Here is a 15,641-nt window from a genome sequence, read left to right on the forward strand (position 1 = left end):
GAGTATGAGCTCAGGTAGGTCTCGAGAACTCCCCTGCTTGTGATTGTGTTAGGAATAGCTGAGATTTAGTTGGCTAAGAGTTTGTCCTAAGATGCTAGTTTGGATTAGTCGATTTACTTATGTATGTCTTTGGACGGTGGGAGGAAACCAGGAAAAAACGGTGACTGGCTCGATAAGGGCTCAAACCAGTGGTGTTCTTGCTGTAAGGGAACAGTGCTAACCACTAGGCTGCTGTGCCACCCTAACAGGAGAGGAGTAGGGGAGATTCTTCAAGACGAAGATGACTGAAGTACAAAACTCCGGTTATTTGTAGCGCGTCAGTATTAATCTGATTGACGCAATATGCGGGACCAACCGTGATCAATCATAAGCTTGTAAGCCTCTTGAAAGTAGTTTATAAATTAACTGTGCAAACATAAACTAAGGTCTCGGGATTGGAACAACATGAGGGTAATTAATAACAGAATTTTTATTTTAAGGTGAAGTTTTTCTTTAAACTTTAGATCTAAAGTGATACTGTCCACAAATACGTTCTTGCACAGTCCAAAAATCAGGCAGTTAATATTTGTTGAACTTACTTAAAGGTTACACCAAATTATGCCTTACCTTGAAGAAGCAGCAGAAATCTTGCAGAGTACATTTAGGGCCTAGAAACCCCCAGGCCAAGACAGGACTTATGTGCTCACACACTGCATAGAAATGTGCAATAAAGCCATCTTGGACCTGTGCACACACATCAAATATTACTATACAGAGTGGAGATGAAAATTACAGAACACATTTTCAAAATGTCACTTAGTAATATTTGTATTTATCCTAAAATTAAATGTGCAGATCTGTAAGCATATTTCATGAGTAACTCATTCTGAAGCACAGTATAAAAAATGTAACAAAAAAAACAACACTTATCAAAATTAGAGAACTCTTCCAGATACCTCTGGTACCCCTCATTTACACAGGGCATCAGCGTTTGCGCTTCCCTTTAACTTTCAATTGAGTGACTTGCTGTACCGAATTGCGGATCTGTTGAATCATATTAGGTCAACACAGATATCAGCCAATCAGATTTCTTAATGCAATACAAGTGTTGTCACTAGCCAATCATGTTTGTGCAACACCAGAGAATAGTGATATATCAAAATGGAGGAAACGCGCAATATAATGGTAATCACCCAGTGCTTTGATCAATCTAACAGTCTTCAGCATGAAAAAAAACTTTGAAAGTTTTTAATATTTAGATTAAAAAAACATGTACATTTATAAAGTTTACTTTGTATTACATCATCTGATGTTTGTAAAGCAGAATCATGAAGGGGGTCAGACATTAAATGTGACGTTCTCTCTTCTGGCTGCTCAAATCTCAAATTTAGTCCTTTTTCTTGATAACACCGTTGAGTTTATGATACTCTACCATTCACTGTGTTCTAAGTTTACACAACTACGACAACAACTGCTGCTGAGAATCCTGGAAATGTGAAATGGGTCCATCCTGTGCTTTTATGTTGTGGTCCAAGCTTGATGTGATTGGCTGTTGTCCTTCAAGCGTTAACGCCAACGCCCTGTGTGAATTACTGATGTTAATCTAGCATCTGGTGGTAATTGAATTATCTGACAAACCCTATCTATCTCTCAGTCTTAGGATAGGTCAGGCTAATCTCAATGGTATATCAGTTCAATGCTGCAACTGGAACTGCATGCCATTTCAGAGCTGAACAGGATAAAAGGATTGCTGAGAGGCAAGTTGAAGAAGGGTATAAACAGAGGTCTGAGCCAACATCAACTCTAAACCCAATCTCGCAAAAACCTTGTGTTTTATTAATGTTTACTACACCTACTCAACCCTAAACCAAACCTCACAGTAACCTGTTGTGTTTTGTCTACTACACCTACACCATCACTAAACCAAACCTCACAGTAACCTGTTGTGTTTTGTCTACTACACCTACATCATCTCTAAACCAAACCTCACAGTAACCTGTTGTGTTTTGTCTACTACACCATCTCTAAACCCAACCTCACAGTAACCTGTTGTGTTTTGTCTACTACACCATCTCTAAACCAAACCTAACAGTAACCTGTTGTGTTTTGTCTACTACACCTACATCATCTCTAAACCAAACCTCACAGTAACCTGTTGTGTTTTGTCTACTACACCTACATCATCTGTAAACCAAACCTCACAGTAACCTGTTGTGTTTTGTCTACTACACCTACATCATCTGTAAACCAAACCTCACAGTAACCTGTTGTGTTTTGTCTACTACACCTACATCATCTGTAAACCAAACCTCACAGTAACCTGTTGTGTTTTGTCTACTACACCTACATCATCTGTAAACCAAACCTCACAGTAACCTGTTGTGTTTTGTCTACTACACCTACACCATCTCTAAACCCAATCTCATAGTAACCTGTTGTGTTTTGTCTACTACACCTAGACTAATCCTATACCCAATCTCACAGTAACCTATTTTATTATTGTCTACTACACCTACACCAACCCTAAACCCAATCTCACAGTAACCTGTTGTGTTTTATTTATGTCTACTACACCTACACCAACCCTAAACCCTATTTTACAGTAACCTGTTGTGTTTTAATAATGTATACTACACCTACACCAACCCTTAATCCAATTGCACAGTAACCTGTTGTGTTTTATTAATGATCCATTACACCAACACCAACCCCTAAACCCAAACCCAACCTAGTAAAAACCTCTTGTGTTTTATTGACATCTACTACACCTACAACAACCCGAAACCCAATCCCACAGTAACCTTTTATTTTTACCTACTACCCCTACACCAACCCTAAACCCAATGTCACAGTAACCTGTTTAGTTTTGCCACTACAGCATCTTACACCAACCCAAAACACAACCTCACAGTAACCTGTGTTTTGCCTCTACTGTATCTTACACCAACCCCTAAACCCAAACCCAACCTCGTAAAAACCTCTTGTGTTTTATTGACATCTAATACCCCTACACCAACCCCAAAGTCACAGTAACCTGTTGTGTTTTGTCTCTACTGCATCTTACCAACTCTAAACCCAACCTCACAGTAACCTGTATTGTTTTGTTTATTGCACCTAAACCCAACCTCACAGTAACCTGTTCTGTCTACTATACCTACCTTAAACCCAATCTCACAGTAACCTGTTGTGTTTTATTAATGTCTACTACACCTACCACAACCCAAAATCCAACCTCACAGTAACCTGTTGTGTTTTATTAACATCTACACCTACCAAAACTAAACCTCACAGTAACTTGTTGTGTTTTACTAATATCTACAACACCTACACCAACCCTGAATCCAGCCTACTTGTGGCATAAGTCCCTTCCACTTCGAGGTCACCCAAACTACTTGCAGTCTAATCCCTCCCACTTGGAGGTCTGTGGGCTGCAGAATTCCCTACTTGGCATGTAGTGTGGATAGAGAACTGTTCCAACAATCATTGGTGTTCTCTAATTTTGATCAGTGTGTTTTCCAGCACACAAACATATTTAGTTTGAAGTGTCTTTCTTATTTAGTATGACAATGTTTTGCTAGCATGGTGCGGCTAAAATTCCTTTAAAATAAGTCTTAATTATTTCCGACAAAAAAAAAATGTACAACTTGTTTTAGTGTATATACAATTGTTCAAGTTTGATCATTTGAAACGATTAAACTATTCCAGCTTGTACCAGTCAAGATATGTGCATTTCCAACAGTACCTTCATATGCTGTCTCTTCTGCTTCAGAACAGACCAACAACTTGATGCAACTGCCTACATAAGAGAAACAAAGCCTTGCTGATAAATGGTCAATTTAAATGATATTTAAATGCTAGAGATCCTGCACACACACCGTCTCTTTGAAGGAGTTGCTGAGCCAGCGATTGTTGACCACAGTTTGGATCGATAAAGGTGGATTCTCTAGATCCTCGAATGAGTCCATAAGGATGAAGTCAAGAACAACATCATAGAAGTTCATATGTTTAACCTAAAGATAAAAAGATTACACTTTAAACAACATAATTAGGTGGTTACATTTAGATTTCAGGGAGTGATTTTCTTAAATTATTTCATATCTATAATGAGATCTCTTACCCCTCTTGAGGAAAGCTCATTTTCTGTGTTCTCCCAGTGGTCTGTATGCTCCAAAAAGGAGATCATTTCTTCGAACACCTCCTCGAATCTCTTTGGACTCTGCAAAACACAAGCAGCCATTGGGGACTGTTCAAATGTGACCATTAGGGAAGAAAGAAATGAGACTTACCTTTCTTGCTTTAGCAATTATTGCAGACAATATCCTCTTCCCTGTGTCAGCCAGAAATGCTCTAGTTGCCCTTTCACACAAGATGACCTGAATTAAAATACAAAGTACACTTTAAAAGTATATCTGCAAATCTTACCAACCAGCACCACAGGTATGCACGTTAAAGGAACAAGCTAATTTACAACTTCCCTACATGTAAACAGTCAAGTTTTACCATTTTTGAATCCATTCAGGGTCTGAAGGAAGCACTTTTAGCTTAGCTAAACTTTTAGTTACCAAAACTTTTTCCTATAAAGGGTCAAAAAACCAAAGTTGATTGAAGGCTGTGAGCTGAATACACACCAAACCGTATTACATTAAATTTGCCAAGGGGAATTTACTCATTTATTAAGTAATATTTAAAAACTAGTAAACTTGAAATCATTTACATTTAAATTAAATGCAGCTCAGCAAAAAATAAAAAATAATAATAATAATCAAAAAAAGATTACGTTAAATTTAAATTCCAAATCGACGATTTCTGTCAAAGGTCTTCCCTGCTGAAAAATCCAGCTTAAACCAACCTAGGTTGGTTGGCTGGTTTTAGCTGGTTGACCAGTCTGGTTTTAGAGGGGTTTTGGCCATTTCCAGGCTGGCTTCCAGCCTGGTCTTAGCTGGTCAGGCTGGAAAATGACCAGCTAAAACCAGCTTGACCAGCCTAGTTTAAGCTGGACATAGCTGGTTTTGGCTAGGCTGGCCAAGCTGGTTTTAGCTGGTCATCTCCCAGTCTGAACAGCTAAGATCAGCCTGGAAATGGCCAAAACCCCTCTAAAACCAGTCTGGTCAACCAGCCAACCAGCCTAGGCTGGTTTAAGCTGGATTGTTCAGTAGGGTTTGCCCCAACCACCAACATTCTCCCTCTCTTTTTAGATGGGATGGCGTGCCAAATAAAAACAAAATACCATGGGCCAACCTTGGACATCTATAGATTAGACAATAAGGATCTCGATCAAAAAAAAAAAAAAAAAAAAAGGTGATAGTTTTCTAATTCCAGCTTTCCAACAAGCAACTTACACGTTAAGACAATGCAAAGATCGAATGAGTTGAAAAATCGAAAATTTTGTGGACATTTGCGGTGTGTTAACCAATCAGGAGTTTGCTCTAGTAGGGTTGTGATTATGACTTAGCGCCTGTTGTGGGTATCCTGAAGGGTAATCCTTTGGCCAAAAATTCATTAAACTAGTACTGGCTTAGTCAGAAGTACCACTGGAAGTGGATGTTTTTTTCCCCTCGAAAATGAATGAAAGTGTCCATTTTTTGTCCCGCTCTTGAGTTCGAGATCGTCGACCACAAACCCCCACCCCCTTTCAGTTAGCGACCGCCCCCCCCCCAACTTCTGTTTATGATTGTCAACAACCGCCCAGCCCCCCGCTCTGCAGTTCACGACCATCCCTTCAAAACCACCCCCCTCTCTTTAGTTCGAGATCGTCAATCAAAAAAACCACCCACCCCCGGGGCATCACTGAGTACATGCACCTCCAAACTTGAAAGGTCTCTGCACGGCTTTGGCCTTCGCATTACGTTAACGAAGCTCCACGATCAATTCTGTGTGCAGAGAAACTTCAAAAACAATCTTGTTTGCCTTTGTCCCCTGAGTCAGTTTAAGATGTGTTAACTACAGGTCATATTGCCTGTATTAAATGTGCCCCCTAACCTGATGCAGTAGAGAAGATACAGGTAAACAAAGTCATGTTTACAGTTCTTTTTGCCACATAAAAATGTTCATGGAGCTTCCCATGATTAGAGTTGGACAACTGAAATCCCTCGGAAAGTTTTGACGTTGTTTTTGGTCCTTTTTCAGGAGTTTTTTCTGAATGTCTCAATGCTCAATGCTGTCTAATGCCTAGTTCACACTAGAGGATTTTAAGCCTGATTTGAGGCTGATTTGGAAGTTAACGAGCTCGCCGACAGATCGGGTTGTGATCGGGAAGAAATCTGCGGGCCGCTCTTTATGTGTGAACTACTGAGCAACGCATCAACGAGGCTCGCTGACGCGTCGCCGACACCTCTCAGACGGAAATCCAACATTCAGCATGCTAAATATTCCACAGCAGTCGGCCGACTCAACCCCACGTGTGGTCAGATGTAGTGACGAGCTACAGCCAATGAGAGAGCATTTCAGCATGAGCTGAATGGCTGTGTGTTCAGGAGCTCAGCAGAAACATCTGTGATTGGTCAGAATGGGCATCAGTGCACTCGCTTCATTCTGCGTTAGCACAGACATGAGAGTAGGATATATTAACAGTGGAACTAGAATTCTGTAACTATTAGAATTACCATACTGCTCATTCTGATCGTTCTCATATGAAACGCCATATTGTCACAACATATTTACATTCAAAGCTATTATTGAGATATTAAAATTAAGCTTTGAATGTCTGGCATCATATTTAATGACACCATTACCCTAAAAATATAATCTTTTTTTGGTAATACAGCCTATAAATATGTAGTTAAGATACTAAAACACTTAAAGGCTTGGCTTTCATTTTCACTTTCAAACAGGAGCTATTTCACAGCACAGAATATGCTGTTTTGAAAGATATCTGAAGTAAATTGATGTTTTTGCCATCAGAAAGTTTTGTTTATGTTAGCAGGAAGTTGCCAGGCAAGAAAATGCACACATATTTAAAGTCACAGTGAAAAGTATCAGACATGCATGCAGTCATTTTAACCAATATGGTAATTTAAGGCAGAAATGCTCAGTTCTTTACTGTTTTGTAATAAAAAAAATAACAATGTCAGAAAGAAATACACTGACAGTTAGAAAGCGGCAGGGTGTTATAAATATGTTAGTTTTATTTCAAAGAGTTATAAAATTACAAAAATTAAAAACTCTGTGTATCTATCCACTCAAACTTTGCAGATGAGTGATTAATCCGCTGATAAATCAGCTGATTTGACGATGTTTTTAAATGCTTTCTCCAAAGCTTGAAAAGCTGTCAGTGATGTAATCAGCACACAAGCAGCCAATAGTGTTCAGCTTTTTTCTGACGACTCCTCCCTCAAATTTTCATTGGCTGTGGTTTGGTAGCTTGAATGAGCTGATGGGGAATGAGATGTTGTCAGATCGTGTAGTGTGTGACCCCCCTCTTGTGGATCGTTCACGGAGTGTTGCGTAGTGTGAACACCACAGAGATCAAAAGACACAAGCACAGCGATCTGCTGATGTTTAAAATCCTGTAGTGTGAACTAGGCTTAATGAAGGACGAAAGAGCTCATTGGATTTCATCTAAATTAACTTACATTGTGCTCCAAAGATGAATGAAACACTTTGAAATGATATGAGGGTGAGTAATTAATGACATATTTTAAATTTTGGTTTAATGAACACTTAAATAAACCCAGCTTTCAAATGTTCAGTTTTTTTATCAAAACAGTTGCCTAGTAACATTATAAACAGGCCAAAGAATATTTTACCTGACATGCCTGCCGTACACAGTGCAGCTTCGCCAGGAAATCGGCGTCTCCAAGACATTCAAGCATTTCTGTTCTGATTTTAAAAGAAAAGGCTATTACAATGAGGGCACCCAGCAGTTACTTGGCTATTCATCTGCACACTGATTAATATACCTCATCGTTGAGCTACTGAACTCACCGTAGCACTCGACAGGAGATCTTTCCCTCTTCAGCCATCTGCAGGGCATCCTCATAGAAGGGGTGAGGACACAGTGACCCCAGCGCATGACCACTCCTCATCTCTCTGTGCTCAGATAACTGGAACAGATGGCAAAATTGAAAAGATTTGATTTCTGATATATAGTGGTCCCTTGTTTATCGCAGGAGTTATGTTCTGAAGATAACCCGCAATAGGTGAAATATGTTTTATACAAAGGCTGCCCTTCCTGCTGCAACCAAGTATTGGAAAAAATATCAAGTCTCAAAGACAATCAACAGTTAAGCAGCACTGAGTAGTATAATCAGGAGATGCAATTGAACCCACAGTAGCACTTTAACATAACAGCATTTTCTCACAGAAAGAGCAAATATTGAATTCACTATCTGTGTGCGACTCACAGAAATGGACAAATCACAAGCAGTTTCAGTAGGGAAGTTCACTATATTTTCATTATCCAAAATTGTTTCAGATCTATGTATATTCAGATCGGTTGAGATTCCTTTTTTAAAAAGCGACAATGACTTTCAATCACGATATTTAGATTATTAACAATAACAGAAATTAGAGATATAACGGTATCAGAATTTCACGGTACGATAATACCTCGGTATGAATGGCATGGTACGGTATTTTTTGAATTATTTACAGGAAAAACAAAACTAATGAAAAGACTCGAAAAAAGTGCCAAAAGTGTTTATTTACCTTAGCACTGAACATATCAATGACATACAAATTAGCCATCTATCTGTAAGTTTCGAAACAGGAACTTCAATTTTTGAAGTTCAATCGTTGTCCTGTGGCTGCTGTCGCATCATCCAAGTGGATGCTGCACACTGGTGGTGGTGTGGAGAGACCGCCCTCATGATTGTGAATCGCTTTGGGTGTATGGCCATACACAATAAATGCACTATATAGACACACATTACAAGGTGATTAAACGTTTAAGGCCGTACTCGCACTATGTACAGTTGCCTCGAACCGGGCCAAAGCACGCTTGTCCCCCCTCCCGTCTCCCCCGACAGCCCACACTCACACTACAATCCGGCCTGGGCGCGCTTACGTCATCGATGCTGCGCTGTTCACTTCATTGAGCGCTCTCGCTCAGCACAATGGAGATTTCTCTAGTTATATCGTTTCAGTTGTTTGTTATGCAGTGACATGCAGTCAAATATTTTGCCAAACAGTCCATAGGGATGCGGTGACACGCAGTCAGATATTTCGCTAACAGATCCGCCACTTTTGGCGCTCATAAACAATCCTAAAGCCCTCGTGCTGCAGGAATGAGGAGGTTTGTTGAAGGTGCACAGCTGTCGTGCAGTGAGGGGTTTGCGTCTTTAATAAACTACGGCAGTTTGCGTTCTTTGAACAGTAAGATTGATTAATAAATCTATATGAAACAGTCCCTTAAAAGTCACGTCTCGCTTTCAGTTTCGGGGTTTGGCGCGGTACGCTCGTATGTGAGTGCAAAACGCGCGCAAAGCCCAAGTGAACCGCGCTCACCTCTTTCAACCAGGCCAGGGCTGGCCAAGTGAACCGTGCTTGAGCCCAATTCAGCGAACTCACACTTCTCAAATGATCCGGGAAACGGGCCTGGGCGCGGTACAGATGGCATAGTGTGAGTACACCCTAAAAAGCAAGTGATTGGTCCATATTTTAAATTCCTGTCTAGAGGAACATGTTTTGATCTTCAATTGGTCTCACGCAGTCATGTAATGTGATTTCGCAGGTCAGAGTTTATCAAGCTTGAATTTTGCGACAGCGAACTGCGAAACTTGTCACACACGCTTGCTTTTTAGGTCACATTCACGTGCATATGAATGAAAGTCTATTGGGAGAAAAGTGCAGTGTGATCACGGCTTAAGTAGGATCTGAAGGAGCGCTTAGGAATTAAAGACATGTGCATTTGATCAAGGTTGCAGCTGAACTCTGCAGGAAGGTAGATCTCCAGGAACAGGATTGGGCACCCCTGATGTACCGTGTCCTGTTAGGGAGGTTAGACTGGCACAAAGACATCCCTCTCACCTCTGCAGCAGACACGAAGGAATCTGTCGAGGCGATGCTGATTGAATCTCTGAGACAGGTGTCCTCCAATTCCTCCCGCACGGAAAGATCCATGTGCTTGTCTGCCAGAAGAACTAAGGGAAGATTAGACTTAAGTGCACTTTTTTCTTACATGGCTGAGCAAACTGGTCCGATTCCAAAACTGCAGAGAGCATTAAAAACAAAGTCACGTGGCAAAATTCAATGGCATTAAAGGAGAAACGTGAAGGTTAAGCCTGTCTACAGGTTGGCACAGGATGCTTTGAATGGTGGGGAGGTTGTTGAAGGTACAGTACCGTAAACACTTCTCATGAAAACACTTTGGACTGAGGCCAGCTTCTTTTTTTAGACTGAGAACACGAGATGAGCCTCAGTAATATGCAGTACTTAAGCCATCAAAACAAAGCAGGATGTGCACACTTTTACATATAATGATAGGTTCTTTTTTGATAGAGAACTAATAAGTTACTTAATTGTGTCATGTGACACGATAATCAGTGTTCAAATAACTCCAGACTCACTTGTATTTTATCATGATTGATTAAGGCAACTTTGGCAAAGCTTGTAGGTGCACATGTACTGTTTTTAATAATATAAACATGTCAAGAAAGCCTTTTTAACTTTTTTCACTTATTTTGTGTTTCGAAATAATTATTGCCAAAAGAACTGTACATGCAGGTGGTTGTTTTTGCAGAATAAAGTCCAACGCTTATCTAAGATATGTTGTATAAGACTAAAGGGCTTTATTCTGGTAATACAACCAACTGAAAGTACTTTTTTACCGCTTATTACAAGGCTACTTGCCTCAAAATGTAAAAATTAGACTCAAAACATTGTTTTGAGCCATAATATTTTATTCTTTATTTAAAGCCAAAGCTGACAGAAAGGAAAGTGGTTAAATGGAGCATACACTAATCTCCACATTATTAGTCACTTAGATTAGTGGTCATCAACCACTAGGCCGCATTTCATTTATTATCTAAATCTGAACAAGCTTTTATTTTAAAAAATCTTTTAAGTCTCGTAATCTCTCGCTTACATTTCCGTCACTTGAGCACCCAAATTTAATCCACAAGCAGCGAAATGAGTGAGAAACAGACGTCTTTGGAAAGTTTCTTTGCTAAAGGGAAAAGGCCCAGTGAAGGAACTGCCAACTGCCGAGGAATAGATCCGCAACCCATTTGTCAACCAATCAGGTGAATCCACCGTGTCCAGGCCCGGATTGGCCAATTGGGAGGACCGGGAGAGTTCCTGGTGGGCCGGTCTGTTTTTTTGGCCGTGAGGGCCGGTGTTTCTAGCTGCTTGCACTCTCAGCAATCACACTTTTTTTTCATTTATTTATTTATTTGAAAATAGCCTCACTCTTTTTATTCATTATTTTGCTGCAGCTCCGCTCTTTTTATTTATTGTCTCGCAGCCCCAATAGCAAAATGCAGCCTGCAGGGTAATGATGATATAACTATCATTCCGGCCACTCAAGTATATCAATGCCAATGTGGTCCAGTGGTCAGCACGTTGCATTACGACGTTGTCGATCCGTGTTCGATCCTTACCTGAGTTTTTTCTTTTCTTTTCATTTTTATTGTTAAGACATATAAAACTGTAAGGTTGTTGAACACATGAAGTTTTAAGCAACTGTTTTCTTGAAAAAGACGTCATACTGTAATTAGAAACTGAATTGGAAATCACTTTATTTTAATATAGTAAGTCGTGAACTGAGGTGGGCCGGTCTAATGCTTAAACTCCAGGGCTGAAAAGGAGTCCTACTCCGGCCCTGACCATGTCCGTGCAAGAAGGTCAACTACCGACGATTGCAAATGCCTTTTAGTGGCCATTTCCATATCGCATCTTTTCTGGAGTTTACGTTATTTCCAATGGAGGTGCGCGACTTGCGCGCTCAAGAGGTGTTAACGTGCTCACGCCTTCTAGATGCACACACCTGAATGAATGCCAGGAGTGCACTGCGAGTCACATGACAAGAACTGACCGTATAGAATATACACGTTTCAATAGACTTAATTATCTCAGACAAACACAGAACACCCAAACACTGAAGTGCTTTGTAATTTCCTCCATAAATAAGACTTGCATCAGAGTGTCAGCAATGCTGTCAGCTTGTCATCCTCTGAGAAAATGGTTGATGGTTGCCCGGGTCATATAAAGTTTGGGGACCACTGACTTAGATGGCGTCAACTGCAGAGGGTTGTATATAAGATTGAAAGCCTTTATTCTGCTAAAACAAATTAACTAATGTACTTTATCATGCTCTTTACGTGGCTTTTTACCACAAAACAAAAATACAAAAAAAAATACCCTAACCTACATATTAGTAAGTCAGAAGATGGCGCCAAACAGTCAAAAACAGCAGCAAGAAAGACAAGCTTACATATAGACAAAGACCCTTTAAGGCAAGTCATTTCACTTGGCAGCCATCCTTGAAACACCTCTTGAGCAGTTTGCTCAGACATTCTGTTTGAATGGGAAAAACATCAAATTCTCCAAGCTTATGATAACTTTACATATTTGGAATCACCAATAAAATGAAACAACAACTGTCTCTTCAGTTTTGTTTTAAACATTCGAATAAAAAAAAAAAGAAAAGGGCATTTTCTGGTTGCCCAAGCTAATGCGCACTTGAAAGGAACGAGATCACAACACCAACCTCATTCACGGCAGTTCTACACATGATCATCCTCTGAATAATGACTGTCAGATTGCGCTGCTCTCTAGAAATGACAGTGACTATTTGTTTAAAAGTTTGTGGGCGTTTAAGTAGTTGCTGTCATGTGATGTGCGTTGACAGGACGGAGTGAACCTCGCGTTCATTTTATACAGATTACAAAATCAAAAAAACTTTTGTTTTCATATGCACTTGGTTCATTCAAAAGTAGAGATTTCAAGCTTTAATTGAATATTTTTCTAATGTCTGTGAAGCAAGTATTCGTTGAGATTTCAGTGTGTTTGTTGACCACCAAACTGTCCTAAAAAGAACCTGTCTGATCCAAGCTTCTCCCCTGGACAAAGTCAGCCTATAGTGACTGCTGATTGGCTCCTGTACTAGTAGGCTGGATTTCATTCTCCATATTGACCGTTACACTTTTCACCATTTAAAAACTATAAGAGTGACATTCTGTAAATTCTATAATCTTTGATATAGATCTGAACATTTTTACTAACGGTCAAGATGCTTTGAAAGTGCCCGGATGAACCTGTGTTATTCAACGGTTGTCACCTTGAAATAACATACCATGGAATTTCACCACTGACCAATTACAATAAAGTATTCCAGTCAGCCATGTAATAAGAATCAATAAAAACTAATTTATAGAGCCCATAAGACTATATGTTTGACTCTCACCATTAGTAGGATGTGTAGTAGGGTCTGTCACTCCCAGCGATCCTTCAAACTCCTCCTGGAGGCGATAGGCTCTTTGTAGCAGAGACTCCAGCTTTTGGATGAAATCTGCACTGATGATGTCCTAATAGACAATAAAAATAACCACAAGCATATTCCTTTTAATGAACATTAGCATTGTTAGCTTGACCAGACACAGACCAGCATTAATAATTGACATTATTAGTGTTACCTATTAAAATAGTTTATTAATCTAAATGCAAAAATATGGGAAAATAGTGTAGAAAAATAAATGAATACATCAGTACATCATTAAATAAATTATATTTTAAATGATCACCATAATCATGGTCACACTGCCTTGTAGCAGCAACAGTTGTAATGTTTGCTTTACATTATCATGCTTGTAGTTATTTACCTTCAGCGACTAAAGAAGCAGTCATTGTACACATTCACAGAAAACAAATTGCTACTGAAAATATTTTATTACAGCTACTGTAGCAGTATATATATATATATATATATATATATATATATATATATATATATATATATATATATATATATATATATATATATATATATAAAGTGGATTAAAAACTAATAAAGATGTTAAAAAGAGACCAAAAAAACCCAACAAAACCTTAACCTTTAAAACCTTAAACCTTAAACTTTAAATAAAATTCTAATTATACTGGAATAACACTTCTGAGGACTAAAATGGCTGCTGAATAACACCAAAGTCCTTCTAAGGCAAGTCATTTCACTTGGCGGCCATCTTTGAAATGCCTCTTGGCCAGTATACTCGAACATTCTGTTTGAATGGGAAAACATCAAATTCTCCAAAACTGCTTGCCAAGCTTACGATTAAACTTAATATTAATAATCACCAATTACATTATACATCAACTGCCTCTTTACTTTCATTTCTAAACGTTCGAATCGCACAAAACCTGTAGAAACTCATATCTGGTCAAAGCCCCTCCCCCAGAGAATCGTCAGTCTATAGCAATCATTGATTGGCTCCTGTACTAGTAGGCCAGGTTTCATTTGTCATATTGCCTGTTATACTTTTCCCCAATCAAAACTATACAGATGACGCATCTTGTGTACTCTATAGTCTTTGATACCTCCATGCTTTCCTCTGCAATGGCGTCTCCAGCTCCAAGCTTCACGGATACGCAGCTACCCTCGTCTTCTGCTTGTCTGCTGCGGAACGTTAATGCCTGCTCCCATCGCCGCAAGGCTTCCTCGAACAACTCCATTCCTGTGAAAGATTACATGCGTCCACACATCAGACATTTGTAATGTAATGTGTATTTATAAAGTGCATTTATTGTGTATGGCCATACACCCAAAGCGCTTCACAATCATGAGGGGGGGTCTCTCCACACCACCACCAGTGTGCAGCATCCACTTGAATGATGCAACAGCTGCCACAGGACAACGGTGCCAGTGCGCTTACCACACACCAGCTACAGGGCTGATAGTGGAAAAAATTCCTGAGCCTGAACTTTTTTTCCTTGCCCCTGAGGTGAGTAGGGGTAGGGGTACTATGTATGCAACGCACTTTTAACACATAACTTGTGGGCCCCTGGGCCCAAATATATTAACAGCCTATGTGTAACCCTGATCATCATTATTGTCAAGTGGCTCTTTTTAGACATGCCAGTAATGTCAGTGACACATGCCAGTGTCAGTGATCTTGTGACATGTGCCAGTAGGTGTCAGTATAAGCACGTTATAAGCACATTAATCTTATAAGTCTCTTTGCTTTAATATTTAAAAATCATTAGGCAAATGACACCTGTTATCTTACATGCATATATGTTATGAGTTTTCAACATGCATTTTATTATAACTTTTTAAAGGATATTATTTAAAATACCTTAAAATGAAAATAAGTTAAATAATAAAATAAATGAATGAATTAAAAACATAGAGAAGTCCATATTGTAGGGAACAAAGGAACTGCCAGGATGCAATAATATACAGTACAACAGATAAGTGTAACCCCTCCCATACATAAGCATGCCACAATAAATTTGACTGACATGTACTGTCAAATGACTATATTACGTACGGAAGTATGACTACGAATACATAAAATAAATGCGTTTAAATTAAAACATCGTGGAGTAGCTCAGCAAATAAACTAACTTGCGACGCGTTAAATTAGGTTAAAAGTCGCGTAATGATTAAATATAGTTTTGCTCGTGTTAATTAATGTCATAAGCTTCTCAGGGTGTTGATGTCTCTGCAGTGACATGCAGCGCGACACTCTGAGTGACACAGGTCGCTACACATGCCACTAGCGAGTGAC

General features: G+C 39.4%; 1 protein-coding gene across 9 annotated transcripts in view; it reads right to left on the minus strand.

Moving 5' to 3' along the window:
- Positions 1 to 15,641, minus strand: part of miga1 (mitoguardin 1) — a 29,599-nt gene that overhangs the window by 2,699 nt on the left and 11,259 nt on the right. For 3 of the 9 annotated variants that reach the window (XM_087239287.1, XM_087239286.1, NM_001006090.1), the window contains 10 exon segments: positions 14,449 to 14,585; positions 13,322 to 13,442; positions 9,946 to 10,058; positions 7,903 to 8,021; positions 7,725 to 7,797; positions 4,266 to 4,352; positions 4,097 to 4,195; positions 3,855 to 3,989; positions 3,722 to 3,775; positions 607 to 723 (listed from right to left, as the gene is read on the minus strand). In XM_087239287.1, the coding sequence (XP_087095413.1) occupies positions 607 to 723; positions 3,722 to 3,775; positions 3,855 to 3,989; positions 4,097 to 4,195; positions 4,266 to 4,352; positions 7,725 to 7,797; positions 7,903 to 8,021; positions 9,946 to 10,058; positions 13,322 to 13,442; positions 14,449 to 14,585 (1,055 nt within the window). 9 annotated transcript variants of the gene reach the window in all.

Source organism: Danio rerio, chromosome 2 (assembly GCF_052040795.2).
Source record: "Danio rerio strain M-AB ecotype USA chromosome 2, GRCz13ab, whole genome shotgun sequence".
Lineage (NCBI taxonomy): Eukaryota > Metazoa > Chordata > Actinopteri > Cypriniformes > Danionidae > Danio > Danio rerio.